Source organism: Acanthaster planci, linkage group LG08, assembly GCF_054643075.1.
Source record: "Acanthaster planci isolate LZ-2023a linkage group LG08, COTS_SCS, whole genome shotgun sequence".
NCBI classification, from domain to species: Eukaryota; Metazoa; Echinodermata; class Asteroidea; order Valvatida; family Acanthasteridae; genus Acanthaster; species Acanthaster planci.
The window spans coordinates 7,818,200-7,843,920 of NC_141784.1; the positions used below are offsets into that span (position 1 = coordinate 7,818,200).

Consider the following 25,721-nt stretch of genomic DNA (forward strand, 5'->3'; position numbering starts at 1 on the left):
ACTGTAACCCTACCCATAACCCTAGCCCCAACTCTAACCCTAGCCGGGACCCCAACTCTAACCCTAGCAGTAACGCCAATCATACCCCTAACACCAACCCAAACCTTAACCCAACCGTCCCCCACCCCAGCCCTAACCCCAACCCTAGCTGTAACCCCGACTGTACCCCTAACCGCCGCCCCAACCCCATTCCTAACCCCAACCCTAACCCTATCCCTAGCTCTCACCCTAGCCTTAGCCCTAACCATGAAGGGAAACCTAACCCTAGCCCAAACACAAACCCTAAAGGGAACCCTAACGCTAACAGTAACACTAACGTTAGCCCTAACCCCCACCCTAATGGGAACCCTAACCCTTAGCCGAAACCATTACCCTAAAGAGAATGCTAATGCCAACCCTAGCCCTGAAGAAAAATCTAACCCCACCCCTAATCCTAGCCGTAACACTAACCCTAATCCTAACGGTAACCCCTAACTCTAGCCGTAAAAGTACCAGAAACCCTAACCCTAATAATGGTAACCCAAACACTATCCCTAGTTTTAACGATAACCCTAACCCTATAGGTAACTCTCACCCTAGCACTCCCCTAACCCCAGCTTTAACCCTAGCCGTAACACTAGCCCTAATGGTAACCTTTACCCTAACCCTTAGCCCTAACCATGACAGTAAGCCTAACCCTAGGCCTAGCCCTAACCCTTAAGGTAACACTAACCCTAGCCGTAACATCAACCCTAACCCTAAAGGTAACCCTAACCCTAGTTTTTCAGCAAACCCTAGCCGTAACTGTAACCCTAACCCAGCCCTAACCCTAACTCCAGCAATAACCCTAACCCCAGCAATAACCCTAACCCTATCCGCATACACAGAAGCGGCCAAAATTGTTGGGACGCGTGTCAATAGCCACACTTTCCCCACGCTGCACAAACCACGACTCATTAGACACAACATTGATGACTGCAGACGGGGGAGTGAAGTCTGGTCAATGTTTCAAGATTAGGCTCCAGTTTTCGCTGTGGTACACCCCTCCACCACGCCGAAAGCCATCTCATAATCTTCTGAGCAAAATCTATATCCGACGGCGCCTTGTAACTGCCGTATCATTACTTTTGGGCAGTTTACTGAGGACAAACATTAACGCATTTACAAACCTAACCCTAGCCCTAAACCCTAGTCCTAACCCTAATCATAGCTGTCAGTTCTATTGCTTTCGTTCACGATTGTGTATGAACTCTCCGTATATACTAGTTATGAGAAGAAATCCAAAGGAATAATCTTGGGGTAAAGTGAAATGATGTTCTTGAGTTGTTTTAAGGTCACTCCAAAAACGGTGTTCTTGGGTTGCATCATGCTATTTTCATGACCACCAACTAAAGGCAAATATGGAATGTACAGTGCTTGTATTTGATTAGAGAACTTTTGAGAAATGGCATACTTAACTAAATTTTGCCGTGCCATTTTTTAAACACATTTACCGATATTAAACTGATTGCCAATGGGGCACAGATTACTTTCAGCAAAATGACATTCAGTTTCAGTCAGATCAAAATTAAATGGAACGTGGGTTACAGTTGGGAAAAACTATATGTAAATGATTATGTGCCATGATAAAGACCCGTATGCAGCGTTTGCTTCGAGAATTGGGTGAAACCAGAAACTTACCGTTTTTATGCATGGGATTTTCGATGTCATTTTCCGCTGTTGAAATTCTAACTGCTGGAGAATGCTCATTTGTTTTGAGTAATTCATTTCATCATTTTAGTGCTTATGTTTTGGGGTACACCGGTCGGGCCATTGGTGGATCAACCATTCACAAAAGAGAGCGGCAGTTGCAAAGCATTGAAAAGGGGGTTAAACCCAAGAAGATTAATCCAACATAGAAGTGAGACATAGTTTGGTGAGAATTTTTATTTGAAAATATCAAATTACTTTGCAGTTGGAGGCAACGGAAATTGCGATTAGGACAAGTGAAAATGTATTTTCATCAATAAGGTGGCAAATGCCACTCGACTGTGCCGTGAAATATTTACGAGATACTCCACTGCTTTTGTATTGAGATTTAAAAGAAGAAATGGACACGAACACGGTTCGTGGCTATGAATGAGCATAAATCGTTATGAATCCCTTAATTCACTTTATTAAAATCTAGAAAACTGCCTTGTGGGTTGTGCATCTGCCAAGGAAATAAAAAAAAAGTGAGGAAAAAATCCAAAAGTTATGCGGTGTTGACCAAGCATTCAGGCGCACGGACTCCTGAAATTCGCAAGGAATCGCAGTTACCGGCTTCCATATAGGACTCTTCTGGGATCTCGGCCCAACGCACTTCCTCCCTGCCCATCCATTTAACCCCCAAAAGGGTTCGAGCGACCATGCAAGGGAGGAACGAGACAGGCCCCTAAGCCCTGGCCGCCGAGTCGGCCATACGTCTCGAACCAGTACTAAGGCGCTCACCTGGACTTCGCGGACAGTGCCAGCCGCAGAGCTTATCCAGTAGGCTAAGGTACTGCTGGTATTTGACGGGGTGAATTAGAGTCTCTCATAGCTACTGACTGATAGCAAACGTTGGGAAAATAAAAAAAACACCACTGGGATTCGAACTCGCTGTCCGATGATTTGATGACCGCGAGCTTAACCACTCGGCCATCTTGGTAATCTTGCCTTTCCCTTTCCATATTAGGGAGATAACAACACCATTAACCTTACTGCACGAAATATTGCTCAGTAACGACCGAGTGACTAAAACTCTACAACAGAGCATCACCTAGGAAAAATACACACACGCACAAAAAATGATGGTCAACATTAAATGCTCTCTTTATTTGCTTCTCCTTGGCATTTTTGGATGCACGCGTGTGAATATGGCCCGCGTCTGGAAATCTGGCTAGAACCCTTCCGCATATTATGTGAATGACGCCAGTTTGGGAAGGCCATTTTATTTGGTTTTACTCCTAACGTAAAATGACAGAAGGTTAAATCAGTTCATAATGGACTTTAACTCTGACATCTCTTTTGAAAATGTATGCTATTTAACACACCACACCTCCCCAGGTACCCGTATCCCTGATCAACGTTGTCATCTCGAGCTGGAGCGCAGACCGCGCAAGGAGACCCAACAGTGAGAGGTGGCGGGGTCCAGCGAGGTTTTGCGAGGATTGTGACCCAAAAATAAGGGAGCTCGGCACCAGGCCAGGGAGTCTTCTTTGATAATCTCATTAAAACCGTCGCTGTGGCATTTCCATAATGGATAACGAAAATGAGTTACTGCTGATCACGAAAATAAGAGAAGGAGCTAGAAGCCGACCCCCGGAAGGAGACATTTCTTAGGAATGCACCTGCCAAAGAGGTCGATACCGACGCCCGACATGTCCCGTGGGTCTCACTCTTGCCACATCAGGAGAATCCTCAAGCTCCGAAATTTATTCTTAAACTTACTTTCGTTTTCCTACAAGGCTGAATTAAGATTAACGGTCGGTTACAACAATGCAAAAGGTTTGAATCCTCATCCCGTCGTTTCGTCTGTGTTTACAGTCCTCGGCTCCTCCTCGTTCATCATAGAGCACAAATCTTGCTTTAAAGCGTCCAGTTGCTGCAGTTTCTGTCAATGGAGTGAAAACGAACTGTTTGGACTGGTCAGCGTGCGAAATGGGCAGAACAGATACCGTTACTTAAAATGACCAGCATGGCTGAAATACTGTCGCTGTCACACAAACCCAACTTAATCACCACACTTGGGGAGTATTCGAAACCCCGTTCTCGTGTTAGACAAACACGAGAACGGCGTTTCGAACGGGGAGAATCAACTCCCGAAAATTATTCGCGAACAAGATTCTCACTCCTTACTTTCTGGGGAGTAGATGAAGAACATAAAGAACAAAGATGGCGGATACAGGCACATAACGTAATTTAATTTTGGTTTTGTTACAGGAAATAGAAAACACTCACAATAAGGAAAATAAAACCCAGGGCAAATTCTCGTGGCTATCGGAGAGAATTTACCCTGATCATTTAATATGGATATTTGGGGATATTAATTTGTGTGAGATGGTATGTCATGCCATCTTTTCATTTGGTGTCAAAATGGCGACTCCTATCTCGACCTTCAGCGCAACTCCTTTTGCGCTTCGGTGTTCGTGATCAACGACCCAATAACACTGTTCGTGAGTCCCATTAGAATGGGGATTCGAATACGCCCTTGAAGTCCGTGTTGTGTGCGATATATCGATCAGCACGACCACGCCATCACATTGCGCTATCAGTCGATCCGGTGAGAAATTGCTGGGTTTTTTTACCTCCCTTTTCTGTAACAGTCTTCCACAACCGCAAACTTAGAGAGAAAAGATAATTGGCTGATGGCAGAAATATCGGCATCGTGTGATAAGATCGACACATCGCGAAACGATTGAGCTATCACGCAGATAGATTGTCGGCGCCCAACATGCGACCTCCACCACCGTCCCAACTTTTACCGTTCACACATTCATCACATCACCGTTTTGATCATCGCTCTCATCATTATCACCACCATTGCTGTTCTAAACTAAAAGGGCAGACTTTCCACAAACCAAACGGATTTGTGCAACGATTGGTTCCATAACCTACATTCTGTAGTGCGGTGGCAAGCCTGTCCGTTCGCGAATCGGATTGGCGGAGTGATCGGAGAGTGCTTCCTGAAAACTTGGATGCTTTCATCAAGGTGATGGACAAGTCCCTGTCCTCCGTGCGCAAAAATAGAATCACCTTCAAAAAGTTGACGAGGAGAATATCAGTAAAGCAAAAATGATACACAAGGTGGTTTTAAATATATATTTAATCTTCAGGTTTACTGGCAACCGAATGCTCACATACAATGTCTTTTGTCATGGTAGGAGATAATGTTATGCTTTTTGTAAATTTAGGATTTATGTAATCTGGTGTATCCTAAGGGAATATATTAGAAAGTGCAGCAGCTTATGCTCGTTATGTAGGCTAAGGATTTAAAAATTCTGATAGATTGACCGCAATGGGGCCGCTAAGGAAATTAAGGTTTTTTTTTTGCGTAATTCCTTTTTTTTCACTGATTTGGATTTTTTTGTTTTGCTGAATCTGTTTCACTTGTGGCTGTACATACGTTTTTATCCTGTGGAAAGGTGCATAAATCAAATCAAATCAAATCAAATCGAAAGATGATCTTCTTTGACAGAATGCAAATTTCACATTACTATCGCTGTGCCAGTTAGTTCATAGGTACGGTATGAAATGCCTACTCCATTAATCTTTTCTTTCTTTGTCCGAAGCCTTTTCGTTTTTAAACCCCGGAGGAAAAACTCACCTTTGGCAAAAACACCAGACACAAAACAGTCGTGTTAGCAAAGATGACAGCATAGCTCACGATGGCGTAATGGAAGTTGACATCGTCTTGCTTCAAGATCGCCACAGGAACTGTGATGGTGACCGTCAGCGCAACGACGTACACGGACATCCCGAGATATTTACCTGGCAAAGAAGACAACACGATACATGTACAACTGTTTGCTGCCGCGGGGAACGATGAAATAGCGAGTATCAGGGGGAAAAATAGGAATCTGTAAATGCCTTCAGTGTTTTGTAGAAGGTAAAGTATGCAAAAGTCAGACTGTTCAAAAACTGGGTGGTTCAGTGGTAGAGTTGTTTCAGTGGGGCTTTCTTTTTGAAATGCTGTATCTGTGTGAAAAGATCTTCACTTTATCACAATCATGAATACCGGCGGTTCGCAATAGTGCGCCTCCAAGCGTTTGCAACGCGTTGGCCAATCACAACGCACGAGGGTGACCCTTTCCAAACGCGCATGGGTAGACGATTTCGCGCATTGTGATTAGCCAACGCGTTGCAAGCTCACAGAGGCGCACTATTGTGAATCGCCCGTCTCCCTCTTTTCTCATAAACTAACATGTGATACAGCATTAATCGGCTCAGTGGCGTACACAATTGAGTGAAGGTTCCGAAGACTTCCGGGAGGGCAGGGTTTTTCAAAGGGGCACTGGAAAGAAGCAGAAAACAGTTTGTATTGAATTTCTTTCATGTCAAGATTTCGAATGAGGGTGAGCATGGAGGCATAGACGTACGCTGGGGGCGGAAGCGTGCCCTAGGTTGCTACGCCGCTGATCTTTGCATATAACTACCAAAGCCAAACTAACCAATCAAACAAGGGATTGTTTAAAAATGACTCACTGTCGTTGAGCTCAGCCACAGTGATCAGTCTGGTTTCCCAGGCCAAGAAGATGCCGAAGGCCAGCAAGATTGCTTTGGCAGCGTACAATACTCCCAAGAAGTACAACTCGTTCTCAGACCAGCAAAATTTACGGAAGGGAATGATAAATATTTCCCTCTCCAGTTGTGCAGTATCCTCCTGCATTTAAAGACAATTACAGGCATGTTACATAACGTCAAGCATTTAGGCAAAACTCACTGGCCGACTTCCATTTAATGCCTGTTAAAGGGCCTTTGTAATCTATTTTATGCACTCCTTGAACTGCACTTTGGTGTCGCACTGAACAGTTCTATTTTTTTGTTTTGCCACTATGAAGGGTATGTTGGTTTCTTTTTTGTTGTCATACTAATGAGAACTACTGCATTCTTGACAAACTCCGGGTACCAGTAAAAAACCCTCAATGTCACATTCTTTTCTCATAAAACAATTTTTGAAGCTTTGATGTTTTAATTTAATAGATCTTTTGTTTGTTTTGTTGTTGCTGTATACATGCCAAATTCATGGCAACAAGCCAATTAGCAAACATTGTGTTCAATTAACACATTTGGATTCACAATAAGAATGACAAAATCGTTGGTATGCGGAAAAGCGTAATGGGAGGTTTGGAATATTACGCGCAGTTTTCAATACAAATACATACAAAAATGCGTATTTTCTCATATTTAAGAGAGGAATAAAGATTCTCAAAAAGTGCAGCGAAACAAAACTTCTTACATAGCCTACACCTTTCAAGAAAGGCTCTAAAAAATGAGTCAAGGCCGCGCAGGAAAGTTAGTGGACTGATTTAATCACGGGACCCCGTTTGAAACATCCCTGTCTACATTTCAGCAGGAGCACCCCCATCGGTTGAAATGAGCCATGTCGGTGGGGAGCGTTCACTTTGTTGGTAGACTACATCTGTAATGCGTGTATTTCATAGTCCTTCGTGAACAAGCGCTGTGCTATTTCCACCAAAGGAGCCTCCGTTTCCAGGAAATTGGTGCCCTCTCTTGGTCCAGCTCGGGGAACATTATACCTCTGGGTCTTTGGACGCCGTCATGACTGTGACGTCATCCACAGCGAAGCGAAAAACTATAATGATGATGTCTACTGCAACAGGTATACAAGCTCCCATGATTAGCCGTCTATCTGGAAGTTCCTGTAAGTAACAAGAAAGAGATATACAGCAGTTTTCAAGCCCCCGATTGCCCGCACTCTTTTTGTTTGAAGTGCCCACGGCATCAAAATGACACCACTGTCATTTTTTATTCGCCTTATGTGGGATACATTTTCCGGCATAACTTCAACTCAAATGTTTGCACGGGAGGATCAGAGGGATAAGTGGGGCCATAATTTTGGATCCATCCCGGAATTTTCAACGTGATGCTTTACAGTTTTACTCTTTTAAGCATGCTATACATACCACTTTCTTGAGTTGGGTGACGGCCTTAGTGAAGATACGATGGATGCGGAATGTCTTCATGAAGAGTGCTCCAAACCCCAGGGAGAAGCCCGCGCAGAAGAGGAAGGTGGAAAGCTGAGGAGGAAATGGGGACGAGGTTGTTTGCTGCGCACCAAAACTTAGTTCGAGGCTAATCCTACATGTTGTCTATTCTCTTAAACGCCAATTTCTAAGTTCAGAAGGCTCTTGCAAACCAGGAAATTCAAAGCGGTTGACGACATTTCGAAGAGCCTGCCCTGTTTTTCTTCAAGAGATCACCAGTGCCTGTTTTACATTTTACCCATAACTCGAGGGAGATGCAACAAAGTTTTCCGTGCAAACCTCCCGTTTTATATTTGAAAGGTTTAGCCTTTCATTTTGATTTTCAAACTAATATAGGTCAATGATTGCCAACGCTTACGTGACACAAAACAATCAGCGTCGAATCCGAAAAATCTGGAGATTCAATACTGTTGACGAAGACGAAGCCATAGAGTAGAAGCCCTCCCGTCGCCGTGAGGTTGTTGATCTTGGGACTAGATATTTTTATCGCCCTGGTTTTGAGAGAGCGAATTTACAAGTGACCAACATTTCTGGTATTTCATGAAAGGTTCCAGAGACTCTCCCCAAAGGCCTCTCGATGCGTCATGTCAGCTCAGGTGATGTATACTTCCATTTGTAAAGATCAAACCTAAAATAACTTAAAATAACGAAGTTTAGAATTCAGTAGCGATAATGTTATATGGTGAGAATTCTAATAGTTCACAAAAATCGAAAATGTAAGATTTCAACCAAAATAAAATTGTCGTCCGTATAAACGGAATTCGTAAACCTGAGAAAACATCCTTTGCCAGCAGCGCAACTACGTAAGTTTTGATGCATGCTCGAGCTTTGTATTTGGTTAAATGCATGTAATGCTTGTGAATTCATTAATAAAATTAGTGGTAGGGTTAGCCTTCCGCATATTTTTGCCATGTTTTTTGCAACTTTTCTCTGGAGAGCTGATACAATGCCGTTACTGTCTCCGTTGATACATTGTACATTATCGTCTAGCTGTCACTCGCTATGTAAAGCTCAGCTTTTCCCCTTCTTTTTCCTTTCTTATCACTCAATTGCATTGGGAAATAAGGATGCAACAACGTGGGCGTTATTGGTTATCACAGCGATCATCGTGATTAGTCAGGTAGCCTAAGTCGCGTATTTCATCGGTCCACCACAGTCAGGTTTTGACTTTCAGACACGCCCCCACAGGGTCGTTATAAAGTCAGTGTAAAAAACCTACCGGCGTTAATGGGGTTCGTTCCACCATCCTCCACGATTCAAACAATCATATTCAAGAACACTGACAACAACGTGGATGCTTCATGGGTATTTTACAGGCGGCGAGATGTTCAATATGGACATATTTGGTGTGCTTTTGACATGCATAGTTTTTGTGCAAAACTATTCACAAAATCAGAATATACCTCCTATTGCGATATCGCACGTTGATATAGAGGAAATACACTGCTATAACGACTCCTACAGTGCCGACCACAACAACGGCAATGCGCAGACTCAGTGATGTCATGACGACTTGTTCTTGAAACGTTTTACCATCAACGGGTGGGACCTCCCCTGTTGAAATTGTATAAACGTGTTAATATGAGCTGGATATGAAAAGGTTAAAAAGTTCAACATCATTAATAATTGATGAAATTAATAAGGGAATAAATATGTGCTTGGCTTCCCATTCATAAATTCCTTTTAATAAAGAGAGTCAAAAGAAGTCAACATAATGGATTTCCATCAATATTGTTCAAAACTTTTACTTTCATTTTCCTAAACACCCCCGTCCACGGTTTATTCCTTTTGAAAGTTGTCCAGTAGAATCTCCTTGTATATGGACCTGTAGCACGCGTGGTGTGTTCTGCGTGTTGCGTCGCACGCAGACTCATGACCAATAGGGATGGAGTAAACTGTCTCATATCCAGGTACCAGCGCGTATTTTACGCATCGGACATTGTCACTTCTCTGTGGGCATCAAATGTTAATACGCGGTCAGGTTGCACGTTGTTGAATAGGGAGACTGTCTGAGGTATTTAGAAATGGTTAATAAAAACATTGGTATACACTTCCCTGTTTGATTTGTGGAACAGAATAGCTGTAGCGCAGAAAACAGAGATGTTGTTGAAGTCCTGACTTTATCTACAAGGGCGCTCATTTAGACCATGGAGTGGTAAATATTGATTCCCTTGGAAGTTGTTAACCCTCCACAGTGCATTATTTAATTTAAGAACAGGAGACTGCATGTAGGCGTCCAAAGCACGTACACGAGGGAAAACTAACAGGGACATTAACCCTGGCCCTAATTAAAATGGTGAACAAATAATGAGGAACGCTGAACGAGAAATTACCTGACCACACGAACGAGTTGTTGGCGATGCGGGTGAAGTGCGTGTCGCAACCCGGCTGTTCGAGCAGCAATATACACCTCATGGGATCGTCTACAACGAAAGATCGAGTTAGAGGGGGTAATAAAGTACATACAGGGGGAAGCAAACGGTGGTAACTAGTATTGACTCACGATCCGCAGTGATTGCAAGCGGTGTTAAGAGAGTGTGTTACTAATGGACTGTGGGAAGTGGAAACGGGTAGGCCTATGCGGCTCATGAAACGTTGGAACAGCATTAGGCCTACCATAAAATAAGATGTGGATAGTCATAAAAAATTATCAGCGGTGAAATTAAGTGCAGCTTGGCGATGGAGGCTTATAACTGTGGATATTTGTCACGCGACAGCATAGGGATATTATGTGAATAAGATGACAGTTAGCGTACAGAGATCAGTCCCTTTTTTGGTATCATGCAGTTTCAACACGGCAGAGAAAAAGTTGAAATTCGTCAAAATATTGCCTTATTATCAAGCTGCGCATTTGATATTTGAAACCTGTAAGGGTATGTGTAGCTTTCCCTAACAAGTTTAACTCGTTCGGAGAGAAAATGTATAGATCTCTAATGTTATAAAATTATCACGAAAAGGCTACTCAGAAATGAATGCGTGCTGAAAAGAATCCAACTTATAACCCACCGTATGAAGTACTTTAAGTCGGTAACCTGATTACTCGGTAACCTGACAGGAAAGTAAGTTTAATAGATTTGCCGAATCCCTCGTTGATGTAAACATTTCACTCCCTTGAGAATATAGATATTCGACAGTTGCTGTTATTCTGCGTGTTTGTTGCAGGATGTGGTTCCATAATGCACTGCTCTTAAACAAGCACATATAAGCAATGGGGCACAGGTGTACTGATAACAGTTGACACAGATTTCCCACAATCACGACGGGGAATATGTACAATGAAGACGGGATCGCAGCTTTTTAAAACCTTTTAAAAAAGTCGGTTGGGCGGCGTTCGGACGCTATGATTGGGGTACCCGTGTGCGGCCTCGCGAAGTGTTCTACAACAAATTAAATAGGACGTTTATTACAACATTTATTTTCAAGACATCCGAGCTTGTAAACGCGAGCAGACAAGCTGCATCGGAAAACGAGTGTCAGGAAATGTGTCGCTTTCAGTTTCACAAGGCGCACTGATTTTCTGTTGCCTAACAGCAACTTTTCCGTTTTATAAAAATGACAACTGAAGTACTTCGATTGCAATGCACTGTAAATAAATTGTCTGGAAATTTTAAACATTTATCAAACATTCTTTAAAAAATCTTGAACGCTAACATTTCCAAAAAACTCATCCATTTCTGTAAAACGAAGTGATCTGGAGTCTAATTCTCGCCCCCTTGCGCATTTCATCTCTCATTTTCCCCTCCCACTTTCTGTCCCCTCGTGCCTCCAAGAAAAAAAGAAGCGGCCGGAAAGTGTAAAGTCCAACACGCCGTTGTTTGCTGTGCACAGCAGGTGGGAAGGTACTCTGCATTCCATCAACGATACGCATCGAGATTCACTTTTGTCTTCCCTTCGTTGGGGCAGATTCAAGTGCTGTTTCGACATGTATAGACCCATCAGTGCAGAGATGAGTTGCATTTCTGGCGTCGGCATGCCGACGTGCGATCGTTTCATTAGCCTGTGTAGTGGTAATCAAATAGGGTACAAATATTTGATTTCCCCTTTTGTAATTAACACCGCTGCCGAGATGAGTCGCAGTTTGTTCTGCAGCCCCAAGGAGCGGTCTGCCGGTACAACTACAAGAGGAGGAGAGGGGAATAAAATACCTTCTGTGTTCTGGAACTGTTTGACGACGACACGTAGAGACTCCCCAGTCCTCGCGGCGTTTCCATCCAGTGAAAAATTACTCTACGGACAAGAGCGATAAGAAAGACGTCGATTGAGTGTTATCTTGTCTAATCAACGCAAACACACATGTACCCAAAAAAATTTAGAGCGGGGAAAGCACGTACACGCAGTGTCAGATAGCACGCTGACGCAAAACGTTCGATCTCCTCTAACACAAGATACAAATGTCTTCGATGACATTTGTTGGCGTTGTCAGAAGGATCGGGTTACTGTTTGGCGAGCGGTATTCATGACTTGAGACAGAGATGGCGTCAAAAATCAGAGATCTGACAGGCATACGGCAAAATGATAAAGATATGATGCGCGAGGTTTTCATGACGTGGCTTTGATAGTGCACATTAACTACAATGATTATGCACGAAAACCATTTAAACTTACAGCAATTGAAATGGAGAAAAAGTTTGTAAGAAAATGCTAAATAAAAATAAATGACCTCACCTTTCTTCCCATTGATTAAAGTTATAATATTCATTGCTGCTGGGTGTGAGGAGTAATCCGTACTGACAGGGGTCACAAGTTACTATCAAGATTTTTACATATTAAGTGGAAAAATCAAGAGACACGAATGCCAATATCTATCTATAAATGACAGAAAATGAGGTCCCTGAAATGGCCTGCATAATAATTATTATTACACGTATTTTCAAGGGAGGGAGCAGCAAACGATTGGTTGCTTAGTGCAATAGTCCTAGGTGGTCGTTTATCGCGCTTTGAGTATCTCTGCAAATTGCCTTCGTTACTGCTATTTTTACGCTAAATGTAAGAGCATATAAGTCTGCACGAGTGTAATTTCAACAATGGCGTGTTTGCCCGTGCTGATCGTCATATGTGTTCAATACATGCACAATTATAACAATTTCCTTTCTTAGTGTAAGCCCTGTTGTTATTTTTAGTATTGAAATAAGTTAAAACACAAATAATTCCCATGCTCCCCAGATAAAATTGCAGAACTGCGGCACATCGGTATTACTATTTTTTCTGTGCACCATATATCTTTGTCTTTTTTATGTAAATCGCACATATGCCCCTTTACTTTCTTTACTGCGTGTCAAGTTTGCTTGAAAATAAATTCATTTTCACACTCGCGCTAGTGGAACAAGGAATAATGTAGTGCGTCTGTGTCCCGTATCCGGTTCGTAAGTGACTTCGTCACAAAGGCGGACGCGCCACGATTTGCAGGCTCCCATTGGACGATCGCTGAAGTTGCGGGTTAACTTCCAGTTCCATGGTTCCATGTAAACAGTGCGTGTAACTCTACCTATGTGCGATGCATGTGCAGTGGACGTGGTTTAAACTGAAGTGACGTCACACAAACCGGATACCATGCACTCAGCCTTCGGCGTCATGGCATACGGAACCGCACAGACGCACTACATTATTCCGTGTTCCGCTCGCGCTCGTGTGATAACTAATAATATTTGCGTTTGGAAAGAACATTTCAAGGTGTTCAAACTTAAAAGCAGCTGAGTGCATGTATCAGGCAATTTATTATGCCCAAATTACTTTTCTGTCAATTTTTCTCTTCTTACTTTTATTAAAACATGTACATTCGTTTCTGCTTAGTATGGGAAATTGGTTGCCTATATCCAAATATCCGATCAAATGGAAGTTGCATATTATTTTATTACTCAGTTATTCGGACAGACTCCGATTTCTTTCGTACTCGAGCTTGCAAATCTGACGAGGAACATCAACACTTTCCGCATCAAATGGTTTGAGAAAGGCACATTGCATGGCTACACTTGGACATAACTTGCCGTCGACGAATAGTGTCCAAATGACCCAGAATTTCACATTTTCTCTGACGATAAACCACGGTTGACAGGTAGAAATCACTTTGACAAAGATTTCTTGCTGTTGGATATTTGATGTCATTTTCTTCTGGTGGTTGTTAAACTATTTGTGAGAAGTCACACTTGTAGTTTATTTATTTCGGTGTAGAATGATCAATTTCTTTGTTGGCCGAGAAAAGTTAAAAGAAAGTAATTATTTTCCATTTTCTCGGTCAACAAAATGACAATTTCAACTTTGTCTGTGTCTCTGACCATGGAGAAAGGAATACATCCTCCATGCTCTGACTTTAAGATCAGAACCCGTTTGGTCTTATAGTCTCGAAAGGAGACGTACCCGTGCGTTAGGAATTACTGAGGTACTCACCGTGGCGCCATAGAACTGCACCCTAGTTACTGCTCGCATGAAGACCTTTCTCATCTCCGTGTCGCCGTAGTAGAAGTCCTCCAGCCGACGGGGCGGGTTCAGCAGGGCTAGCTCGGGGACGGATGCGTTCAGGGCAAGGGCCATCACGATCATGCCGTCGTAGGACTGGGACAGGACGTCCTGCACGCTCAGGTCCGCGGTGACCAATGTTTTCATGTAGGCCTTCTGTTCCTGTGTGGGTTTCTGGTTTAGACAGCGGGATGGGAGGGGAATGAGAGGCGGCTACCTCGGCAGAGCATTATCAAAGTTGTCTTGTGAGGTTGATTTCTCGCCCAAGACTGAATCCATCAAAAGTCATGACCTGAGCTTCATGTCGCTGGGAAGATCTTAAACTGAGCTCATAGACAATATTTCTAGTTGGTATATTGCACAAAAGTTGATCACCAAAAAGAAAAATTTGGGACAGTGAAACATTGAAACTTCCAGCTCTTTTTTATGCACAAATCTATACAACATCGAGGTTTTTCCCCCCAGAATGGCATCACAGTTCAACTCACGTATTGCATTTCTATAAGAAACAAAATGGCACCAAAATACCTTTTTGAATAGCAAAACAAAAACTGACATCAGGTTAGGTCAAACACAAAGGCGTATTTCCTCGCATGGACCTTTTAATTACCAGCACACATACAATAAACAAACAGGTATTTCTGGTATATATGTGAACTGTATTTGGCAAAAATTCTCACAATTCCTCCGAAATTGATCATGTCGACATCAGCCCCTTCATAAAACCCGTGGACCGCGAGGTGGTATCGAAGAACCTCTTCCAGTTCCTCTGACGAACAGGTAGAGTTGTTGGTGGACGTATAGCGCCACCATCCGTCATTGATCCAACCATTCAGGATCCAGATAATGTGCGGACCGTAGGCCTTCAGCCGGTATACCTTTTAGCAAATGACGTTTCAAATTTAATTCAGAAATTTATGGGTACTTTTTGGTCTTCTCTACAAAAGGGAAGATAAGGGGTCTGAGCAAGCGAAAACTACAAAAGCCAAGTAAGTTTGAAAATCTTATACACTAAACAGTCAGTCTGTGACGACTCGGAAACGGGCAAAAATCGAGTATTCATTGTTGCCGTGGTAATTGGTCGTGTCTGGAAAGCTTCAAATGTAGTATCCACTACCAAGAAAGGTCATAAAAGGTTACATAGAAAATGCCCAATTACTGCCCCCCTAAAAATATGTTCATCCTTACAGAGAGATGACAGATCTTTCCAGACAGTACCACATTTTATAACCTCAACAATTACAAAGCATGCATAAACAGAATACTATCTTCCTTTTTTATTTTTTCATATTGAGAGAAATTGTTCTCTAAGGACTTACAATGTTGATAATTTTGTTCAAAATTTTAAAATCAATTGCAGGAAAAGTATTGAAGTATAACCCCCACATCCTAAATAACACGAAAACCTTGCAGCTGGTTGGAAGGTAAGCTGAACACCTACCATGCCGAAATAGGTGCAATTCCCATCTCTTTAAGTTTTGTATGTGATCGTATAATCTCGCACACTCAACCATTTCCAATATCTGCCACGTCCAATATCACGTTGTTGTTTACGTGTGAGTCTGGCTAGAAGAATATTAGCCATCATAGAGTAATTTGAGGGATACTCATAACAGTGTTGCACCCCGTTTCATTTCAAACAGAGATTCCCGTGTTGTTATGAAGGCGTCTGCAAAGCGTGACTCCATTCATACATACAACCAGCAACGTTTAATGCCAATGATTGTAACGTGATACCAAGCGCTCAACTGGAAGCAGCAGTGTTTCACATGTTCTTCGCGTCTAGCTGAGATGCATAACAATGCAAGAAATGGGATTTTGCTAGTCTAGGGTTACGGGAGGTCAATATTTAAATTCCAGTGCCCAAGAACGCATTCGACTTCGCAAAACTGGTAGTAGAGTAAGAATAAAAGGAACATAAATTTGTTGGTTATCATCTTACAGGTGACGAAACTATTACCCTAAAGCTGAAAGGATTTACAAAAAAAGTGTAGACGGATGACTTGATCTTCCGCAAATTTTGACACCAAATTTTATCAAGATTTGGAAGTACGGTTCTGGTGGATTCGTTTATGTGCGTTGTACTTATGTTGAGTAATTTTTTGACTGACGGTATAGTCTACAACTTCCTCATCTTTTTTAATGGAAACAAAGACTGTAACAAAGTCAATCTGTGAAAAGACTGTAAGTTACCACAGCTGGAACAAAATAACAAGAAAAAGGCGCAAACAAAGTCCCATTATCAATTGTGCTCATCGAAATCGGTGATTCCACTCCAGTGATTCAGTTCTTCATCGTCGCTCGTCTGTCAGTGAAAAAAAACCGCGCCATGCTATCAACCACCTTGCCTTAGCGTCTCAACGGTTCGTTAATAAATCAAATCAAGTCTTGTTCAAACAGAGGAGCCAAACCAGACCCCTGAAGAATCTCCCGATCAAACGGCGAAAACGTAAGTTTCCGGCGTTTCCTGAATCGCCCTTGGCCACAGCAGAAAGGAAGGAAACATGGACAGTTTACCACGCAATCTCGGCCGGGCCTCGCCGATTAGGACCCACTTACGGCTACCTAGAAACAGACCATGGCAAACTGACACAAATCGCACGGAGAGTGTAGGCAACTTTTCGCTCTGCCTGAGGCTGGACTCATCACGCGCTGCACCCGAAGTCTCGGATGCTGATCTCTGGCCAAAAGGCTGCTCAAATGTCGCGGGAATGATTTCTCACAGTAGCGTCTTTTTTGTGACTTTGGGTTACCTGACTGTCTTGTTGTTGGCTGTAAAAGTTCCAATAAGTCAAAGCTTATTTTTGCATACATGTGGAAGGACTTATATCCTCATGCAGTTCATCTTTCACGTTTCACTTTTCCCTTGAATCTTAATTGACGAAATTCACCCTTACCGAGCAACCTGCCCCCATCCCCGAAAATTCTTAGCCCCAAAGCTTTAAATCCTGGAAAATGTCTGTCCCTGCAGGAAAACTATTGGAATAGGTTAAATGGAGTGCTGGGCGGGAATGACACGTCTTCCAAAATGACAGGTATATTCTTCATAGCCCTCAAAGATCACTTGTGATGGTGCAAGATCACCATATAGGCATATTATACAATTCAGACAACTCGGCCAGTGAGTCCATAGGGTACGTAGTCATTCATCTTTTCATGCATTACTTTGAAAAGAATCTAATAGAGAAAATCGTACTTTTTAGTTCTGACACATTGGCAACAGACTGCATAGGATCCCACAAAATGAAGACACCGTATGTAGCATGTCCGAACGCTGGCACTGAATTAAAAACGATTTATCATACCGTTTCATGCAGTGACTTCCTTGCGATATCAGAACAAGAAAACATTGGCTGACTGTCAGACCTGAGATAACACAAGGTGATAAGGCACAACGATGCCTTTCAATTTCCGTTACAAGTTACGTATGCAACTAGTCAAGTCAACACCAGTCTTTGTTGCGACATACAAAATGCATCAGGTATGGACCACAACTGAAATTTAGCTAAATGCGCTGAACGTGTTTTTTGTTTAATGCACAAATTGCTCTGTAAAGTGAATGCGGGACATCCGAAAGCGCATGTCTAAAAATCGGACTTTGCCTACAGGCCTCACACACAATTCAAACAGTGACTGCTTTACAAGGCTTATGTCGTGAGGAAGACACGAACGAGCAAGTAAGTTGGGTGCGGAAACGTAAACACGGTGCGCAAATGGAGACAAATTGAGGTGGCCCAAACCCAAGTACATTGTGCGTGTCTTTTGATCGGGGAACCACGAGAGATGTTCAATCCGATTGGTCAACCCAGAATGGCACTTTTTGCCCACCTTAAAGGTTTCCCGTGCTTTAGATGATTGCTACGGCAGAGCAACAAATGATGCGCATTATCCTGTCTCCCATGTGAGGTGGACGAGAGGTCTACCGAACAAACTCAGAGAAGAATATAGGTTTTTGTTTGAACAAATCAAAATGCTGAAATAGTTCAAACAAAACCGCATCGTAACTTCACTGTCATTCATCGATGCCATCATAGAGGCGCTGGGACGTGTACCGTTGATGGTAGTAAGTAGCAACATAGCGCAAATTTCACCCACAGGGGCGATGTAACCGTTCTCATTATAATGTTCTGAAAAACATGAACCAATTTCCGGTGCAGAGCATGATTGATCTGACAACGATGGACATACCTCGCAGAAGAACCTGGATGCTGGGGCCTCATAGAAGCTGGCAAATATGATTCTCGCATCGTGGTTCTGTTACAAATGAATACAGTAACCAAAATTAATGACATACATATATACTGGCATACTGAGAGCGAGGTGGCCCGATTCGCATGATACGACATGTTTACGCAAATTGGGTGCTTTATAATTATGTTTATCACCTTCCATTTTTAGGCAAGAGACAGGCACATATATAGCCATGGTTTATTTGCCGCTCATGGCACAAATAAAATGTTTATACTGTTTAATTTCAATAACAAAATTAGACTATGAAGACGACACAAAATCGGTTTGGGTAAATCGCTGTAACATACTGTCATTCAGTACTCTCAGCCTTTTCCACCACCCCAAACATGATTTTTCACTCTCCTGATTTTACACATAGAATTTTATTTACATTTCCTTTTTGCACCTGACAGCGTCCTGAATCTCCACCTCGTTGCAGTTTACTACTTTGCGACCCCACCCCGGGCACGAAAAAGAAGGACTGAAGTTATGGGCGTAGCTAAATAGCAGCAAACTAACAAACTATCGATTGTGGAAGCGTTCATTTCCGAGATATTCTTCAAGAGCATTCTTATTTGCTTTTTCGTTCCCCCCCTTTTCATGTGCGGGAAAATACCGCTTGCCCCGTCCCCCAACTAACGCCTGCATTTGAGGAGGGAATGAAACTCACCATCAAATTGATGATCTGTGCACGGTGTTTGTTCTTGTCATTGATAGCTTCAACCGTCAATACAGTTACGCCTCCGTCCTCTAGCGTCTGTGCCAAGTCTTTCGAGTTCTGCTGATAAAAAGGGCTAGGTGGTTCATGAGGCTTGTTTCATACAATCTAGCACCGAATTTGAGAAATGTCTTCCAGAGGGGGATTAAAGATGTTTTAGTTTCAACTTTGAACAGAGGCAGATTATAGCTCGATGTTGAATAACGACATTTCCAAATGTTTCCCCTCCCCTGACAAAAATTTGACCTGCCTCGAACATTTGGTTCTGACCCCGCCCTTGTTGAAACACAGGGAATATCAGCATTCCTGCGACAGTTACGTTGTTGTTGTTGTTGTTCTTTTGTTTTAATGGCGCTTTCAGCAACTCAGGTATTTGCGCCAATAACTGTACGTTTATTCATACACTTTATTAATCATCATCACATTACGAAGTTAGGAAGAAGGTCCAGTTTTAGAGGCAGGAGAAAACTGGAGTACCCGGAGAAAACCTGCGAGAGCGAGTATGGACTCGAAACCAAATGCACTCGAACCCGGGCCTCATTGGTGCAAAGCGAGGAAAGAACCGCTACGCTAACCCGCTCCCCCTGATAGTTACGTTCCACTACATGGCAGCTTATAAAAGGGTGCTTCAGTTTTGAAGCTAATTAGTGCACATTTAATTTATATAGTACATGCACCAATTTCACAACTGTACCTCAGCAAACGCGAGCTACTCTTTGACAGAGTCACACTTTTGTGATAACTGATTATTGTAAAGTGCATGCAGGCTCTACTTTTCGACGGCCAAACGTGTACTTCTTTGGGGCTGTTTTGTGCTTTGTATCACGGGTTTGCGAATCCCATCCGCGCAGATTCCTACCGAGCGGAAGTACTCAATGTCTTCGAAGACAATGGCTGCCCGGGTCCAGCCCATTTTCTTCATGAGAGCGAGGCGGGGCTGGTTGAGCTCGTCCTCCAGCAGGCCGCAGCGAACGGTGAGTGGGAACCGGGTCTGGTTGGGCAAGGTGGGCGAATTGGCCAACGTGACCTGGGCGGAAAGATCGGAGGGAAGCAATTGGAAAAGCCAACCTAGAAGCTGAAGGCGTTTCCTATTTTGCATGCTACCCATTTTCTTTTTTAAATTATACAGCATTCTAGGGAATACTTTCCTATGAGAAAATTCAGTTTTCTTGCCAGTCTTGAAAGGAGACTAGTCATCACCTGGCGCTTACCTGTTGAAATTTCGGAGTGTAATTGGGAGTGTAATCTTTGAAAAAATTCTCTGGTCCACGAACGAGAGAAAAAAATCTGCAAGATGAAATAAAGTAGGACCGAACTTAATTCATACCGGTATATCAAGAAAAACGTGATTAGAACAAAAACAAACTACTGGGATGCTAGCCTTTATCTCAAGCCTGGATTCTTCAGCCTGTTACATAGAATAAAAATTCGCACGAGATGGGTTTAATACTATTCAGATGAACTCTTTTCAGTAAGAGCTCGACTAAATTACACCATTTACATCATGCGTTTGCCTTTGGCAGTGCCCAGGCGACATTGGCTGAAGCAGATCTTGAACTTCCGACCCATAGAGCACTCTATCAGCGCTTTATCTGCTAAACTGTCCCGCGCATTGTTTTAAATCTAGCCCGCACCACATTTTCCCGATTCTACCGATTCACAAAACCTCTTGTTCAAGGCGTTTCACGATTGCAGGAGGACCTTTGGCCGGTTACTAACGGCCAGCCTGAATTGATCATTTTATACTACATTGTGGCACGCCTTGAACAAGTCTGTGGTGGAACGATAAATTCGCAGTTATGCGCAGAATTCGCAGAATGTCGGGATTAAGGCGCGTTAAACACGCGATTTCTCGCGGGTGTACGGTTTTTCTATTGTTCACATTCAGAGCGGACAAACCGCGCTTTCGGTCGACAAACCGCTGCGTTTAGAAACCAAAGCGATTTTTTAACGATACCGCGCTGATACTGCGCATTCTGGCCAATCAGAGTTTTCACAGATATAACGTCACGGTCTGCCTGCTACGTCATTGTTGTTGTGGAATACGTTAACATGAATAACAAACGAGTTTCCACTCCTGCGTTATAAAGGTAAAATATAGGGCGGCGTCACCGCTTTATGTGTAATGACACTTAACGTTCTTACTGAGGTTGGCTATAGGCCAGACCACAGATGGATTGGTACCGCAAACACTGATAACTCGTTGGCCGTTCCGAGATTAAGTGAAAGAACACGCTGATTCACGATTCCTCCATTGAAATGTGTGGAGCGAACTGGAATTCGCCACTCCCATCACAGAAAAGGAAAGTTCCAAATCTATTGTTCTGAGTGATGATGCGAAAAGCAGACAGGCTGTGACTTCACCTCTGCAGCCGCAATGGTGTAGACAGATGTTTCCCAACACAAAAATTACCATGATTTGACCATTTGTATAAGGTTCTTTGGTTATCAAGTGCTTAGATTCGTGTATCCATGGACCTACATTCCTTTCTTCTGCAGACACTTATTGATTTATCGTTTGAAACATAGAGTTCAAGAAAAGCAACCCATAACCATGCTCAAGAGCTGAAGGATTGTTCAGCACTTACAACTGATGCGCCGACCCAGTTGTGACACATAATTTGATTCACAAAGATGTATACTAATGCGTGAATGTGGGTCTTCACAGCGCTTTTCAGAGTTGCAGACAAGGCAGTACAGGCACCGGACGGTCTTTACCTGTATGATGTTATACTCTGCCGCAACCTCATTGACGATGACAGCCACGCGCGAAAACATCGGTCCCCAGATCATCAGGACAGGCGGGTCGACGTAGACGAAGTCATACAACAGTCGCAGGGCTCGGTTAGGGAGACCCTATTAATAAAACAAATAATACAAAAACTGGCAAATTAAGACAGCGCTGGTTTGCACATTTCGTCATGCATGATGTGAGACTAGCATCCAGGCTAGATGTTTCACATTAATGATTACGGCTTGGATGATCTCTACTTGACAGAAAATCTCATTGGAAAAGTAAGTCGTAACAGCACAATGAAACCACAAATGACCAGACTGGTTTTACTCATAAGCCAAGTGAACTTCGATGACGCGTTTTTTACGGGATTGGATAGCTAGCTCTGTGGTATAACCATGGTGTGACGTATGGACTGGACTGGAAAATCGATAACAAACTATAAGGTAGGCCTAATCTATCCTCATTGCCCATGCATGGGTTACACTGACCACAGTAAACTTTCTATCAGCGGAAATGTAAAACTATAACATGGTTTGAGAGTGGATACTTGATTTTAGCGCCCGCAATAAACAATCTTATGTTTGTTTTACCAGGCTCAAAAATAATTTTAATCGCCATTACAATGCCAGTGGCAAAGGACGGGAAGCATGTACGTGTGTCGCCACCTGTTTGCTCGCGCAGGTCAACTTCTCCAGTCCAACGTTCCATGAACTTTTCCCGGCTGAGGATTCAGTTCTAGCCTGGGAAGTACTGCTGGAACATGCATGCATGGACGGCATGCGTTTAAAGGCATCCTTTATAAAAAAAAAAAATGAGTACATCTAGCGAGCCTGCGTCATCCGTCATGCAATAACGGTGTTTATTGGCACAGTTAATGAACAAATTGTTGACCAGTCTTTGAAAAATAACAACAGTAAATTTGAGTAAGAACACTTCGTCCAATTTTCACAAAATTGCGGTTGAAATAACTGTAAGATATCATCAATGTAAAACCTCTGAATTCTCAGCACAAATTGCAACGATATCTGAGAAAACGCAGCTCCCAGCTGTTTCAGTGAGAAAAAAATGCTGAGATGTAAAGTTCAACTGAGTCTGGCAGTGAGGTTCAAATGCACTTCACAATTTAACAAGGGCCATATTAAAACCATAAACTGAATACTGAATATATTTTGAGATATAAGCGATCAGTACGCGGCACAACGAAAACCACGCGGTGGTCCTGAAAATTCTGACCATAAATCATTGGAAATTAGTCTGGTACAAGCATTATTCGTGCACACATGACACTTAAATAAGTATTAGTTGCTTCTAATGACTTTGTGTGGCACCTTCTGACCGATATAGTTCATCTTGAGAAAATATGAAGGGTTACTCGGTGACTCGCGTCACCAGCAGAATATTTCGAGGTGGCGCATAGTAACTTCCAAAAGTCCACATGAATGCACACAAAATAATGCAAATGAGTGAAAACTAATTTAAAACGAGAGAGTTCTTTATAAACCATCCCAAAAGATTGAAATTTCTACTATTTCAAAAAAAGTATAAGGGACAACTCCAAAAAAGAGTTGTTCTTTGTATGGCTCCCCTTTTTGAGAGATTTTCACTTTCGTAGAGTGATTTTCACTCTTTTGGAGTGAATTCATGCAAGAGACTCACTCTTTTTGAGGGGTTCTCTGCGTTTATAGAGATTATATACACTTCCCCACGGTCCGTATTTCAATAATAATTGAATCAGTTGGGACACTGAAGTTTTGTAGCAGAGAGACGACAAATCAGAGGGGGTACAAGAACTGTTGAAACTCACTACACGTATATAGACCTTAGACTAAGACTATGTAGACGCAGTGCCACTTGCCGAACTTAATTCAAACGAGTCTGGCAACAGTACGGCAATAGCGCGGCCGTTGCGCTAAATGCTGAACTTATGCCACTGCCATGTGGAGTGACGATAGCGCGACATAACCTGTCGAGCTATAAAGGGCTTGCCGTGCCGAATTAAGTTTGCCGAGCAAAATTGCGCTAAACGCCGTGCTTTTTGCCGTGCCGAACTTAAACATGTAGAATTGTTTGAGTTCGGCAAGGTTGTTGGATGTTGGTGACTCAAAAGCACTCAGCACCAGCATAGACCTCTTGACTCAACTCATCTGGTTGTCCCCATGACGCGACTCACTTTGAGTCACAGAATTGATTCAGTTATTCTTGGCGCTACTGGCAATGGTGTAAATTTCCCACCCGTCGCTGTAAAAAGGTGGAATATGCTCTCCCCCCCCCATGTCAGTGGGCATCCGTCACAGGAGGAGGCTCAATGCTTAAAGGCTATGCATCATTTTTTGATAAGTCACACAACTTCATTCGTAGCAATTTGATAATGGGCTGATTATCCTTAATGTCCTAGATAAATGCTGTCTTTACTCCTTGCCTGCTGTCGTGAGATTGATTGTACACCAGTGCTATTTGTCATGTTTGACCATAGCTGCTGATGGGGTTATTATTAGATATTATTTAAAAAAATTGAAAAGTGCATGAACAAACCCACCTCTGTCCAGTTCCACGTCATTTTGAGTTCGTACCCGTCAAGTATGCCATCTAGGTCATTGATGTGTTGGACTGCAGCGAGAACGGAGTCATTCACAAGGCCGAAGAGCTGGTTATTTTCAATGGGGAACATACCGCCGACGTAGATCGGAGTCCGGTTGGGAAGAGGAGGCACGTCGTGACCGACGCGTGGTTTGGTGTCATTTGTCGCCGGAGAAATACACGTGTCCTCAGCGGCAGCATCCGCGTCCGACGCGGTGAAAGCCGAAGACAGACAAATGAACAAAACTGTGTGAAGTTGAACTTGCATACCCCAAGTCTTCAATACAGAACTTTACAAAAGAGACAAACTTCCTGGTCTCTTACGCCAGTACCGTAGACCTATGCGTTTACGTGTACTTCTGAACCAGCTGAGACAAGTGTTCTCTACCCTGGATGCAAGTTGTCATGCACGGTAATTATTATGCGCAATATCGATCGTCCGCGCATGCGTCTAATCTTGATGACCGTGACGTGATTGGGAAAGATTCGGTGGTAGATACGTAGACTTTACTGGTTGCTGGGGCAGCGCCAGGCTGAAGACACGTTCCCCAACTAAAAAAACTTCTAAGAATATTTTCAGCGTATAATACAGAACTTTTTACTGAAGGGGAAACCACGGAAGGAAACTAAAATCCTTAAATGATCAACTGGGAAAAAAAGGAAAAAATCACCAACAAGGCAACGACATGCCTTAGAGATTATAATAGACTCATTCAGTGCACTAACTCAGAAAGGAAAAGGCACTCAGATTCACACGCAGCTTCCAGAGAGCCTCAAGCCAGCCGGGATGGCACGAGGGTTTCAGATGACACAAAGTGCCTCCCACACCCCTGTCTCTCGTTACCTAGATACCTCCCATTCCGGTTCGCTATTTAGCATCCATACAACAACAGAACAGAATTGAAGCATCATGATGTTTCTGGATGATGAGCCATTGATATTTATACTTGTATCTGTTGCCACGCTTATCTTTGAACTTCAACACCCCACTCTAAAATCTTGGGGTGATGTTCTCGGTATAGAGTGATTAAGCAAGAAGAGTGAGTTATTTCATGAATGGAGGATATATGTACAGGCCTCGCCAGCATTTGGGGGGAGTACCTCCGAGTCACATGAGCTGATGAAACAACGACGGAAATACCAACTAGCCAACGGACCCGCTCAGTTGCTGTCTCTGAAGAGGAAACGCGACGATTCTTGGCTACTTAGCAACGACGAAGACGGATCAGCCCTATAGGCAATAACTTGTGCCTTATGCTCGTCCGGAGTGCAGTGAATTAATGGTTGCGTCTCGGCAAGT

The 25,721-nt window shown here is 43.0% G+C and overlaps 1 protein-coding gene across 3 annotated transcripts; it reads right to left on the reverse strand.

Moving 5' to 3' along the window:
* Nucleotides 1–2,787: 2,787 nt before the first annotated feature.
* LOC110988556 (gamma-aminobutyric acid type B receptor subunit 2-like) lies at nucleotides 2,788–25,721 on the reverse strand. Of its 3 annotated transcripts, XM_022252209.2 has the most exons (18): nucleotides 24,381–24,517; nucleotides 21,826–21,963; nucleotides 20,319–20,394; nucleotides 19,967–20,134; nucleotides 19,060–19,167; nucleotides 18,348–18,413; nucleotides 14,840–15,037; nucleotides 14,091–14,333; nucleotides 11,852–11,933; nucleotides 10,040–10,129; nucleotides 9,110–9,260; nucleotides 8,065–8,197; nucleotides 7,626–7,739; nucleotides 7,239–7,361; nucleotides 6,184–6,361; nucleotides 5,306–5,469; nucleotides 4,597–4,734; nucleotides 2,788–3,592 (listed from the first exon to the last, which is right to left on the reverse strand). In XM_022252209.2, the coding sequence occupies exons 2-18, from the start codon at nucleotides 21,855–21,857 to the stop codon at nucleotides 3,497–3,499; spliced, it is 2,160 nt and encodes a 719-aa protein (XP_022107901.1). In that variant the 5' UTR covers nucleotides 21,858–21,963; nucleotides 24,381–24,517; the 3' UTR covers nucleotides 2,788–3,496. The 3 variants fall into 3 exon arrangements, 2 of the variants coding, with proteins under 2 accessions (XP_022107901.1, XP_022107900.2); XM_022252208.2 differs by lacking the exon at nucleotides 20,319–20,394 and having other exon boundaries at nucleotides 24,381–25,721; XR_002599458.2 differs by lacking the exons at nucleotides 2,788–3,592; nucleotides 4,597–4,734; nucleotides 20,319–20,394 and adding an exon at nucleotides 5,903–5,992 and having other exon boundaries at nucleotides 5,336–5,469; nucleotides 24,381–25,721.

Excerpts from the sequence above, each read along its gene's own strand:
- LOC110988556 (XM_022252208.2), bottom strand. The coding sequence starts at position 24,689 with ATGCAAGTTCAACTTCACACAGTTTTGTTCATTTGTCTGTCTTCGGCT. Across the intron at positions 18,414-19,059 it reads CACAGATCATCAATTTGATG|AACCACGATGCGAGAATCAT; the intron begins GTGAGTTTCATT and ends CATTTGTAACAG. Across the intron at positions 4,735-5,305 it reads GTCTGGTGTTTTTGCCAAAG|GTGATTCTATTTTTGCGCAC; the intron begins GTGAGTTTTTCC and ends AACTTTTTGAAG.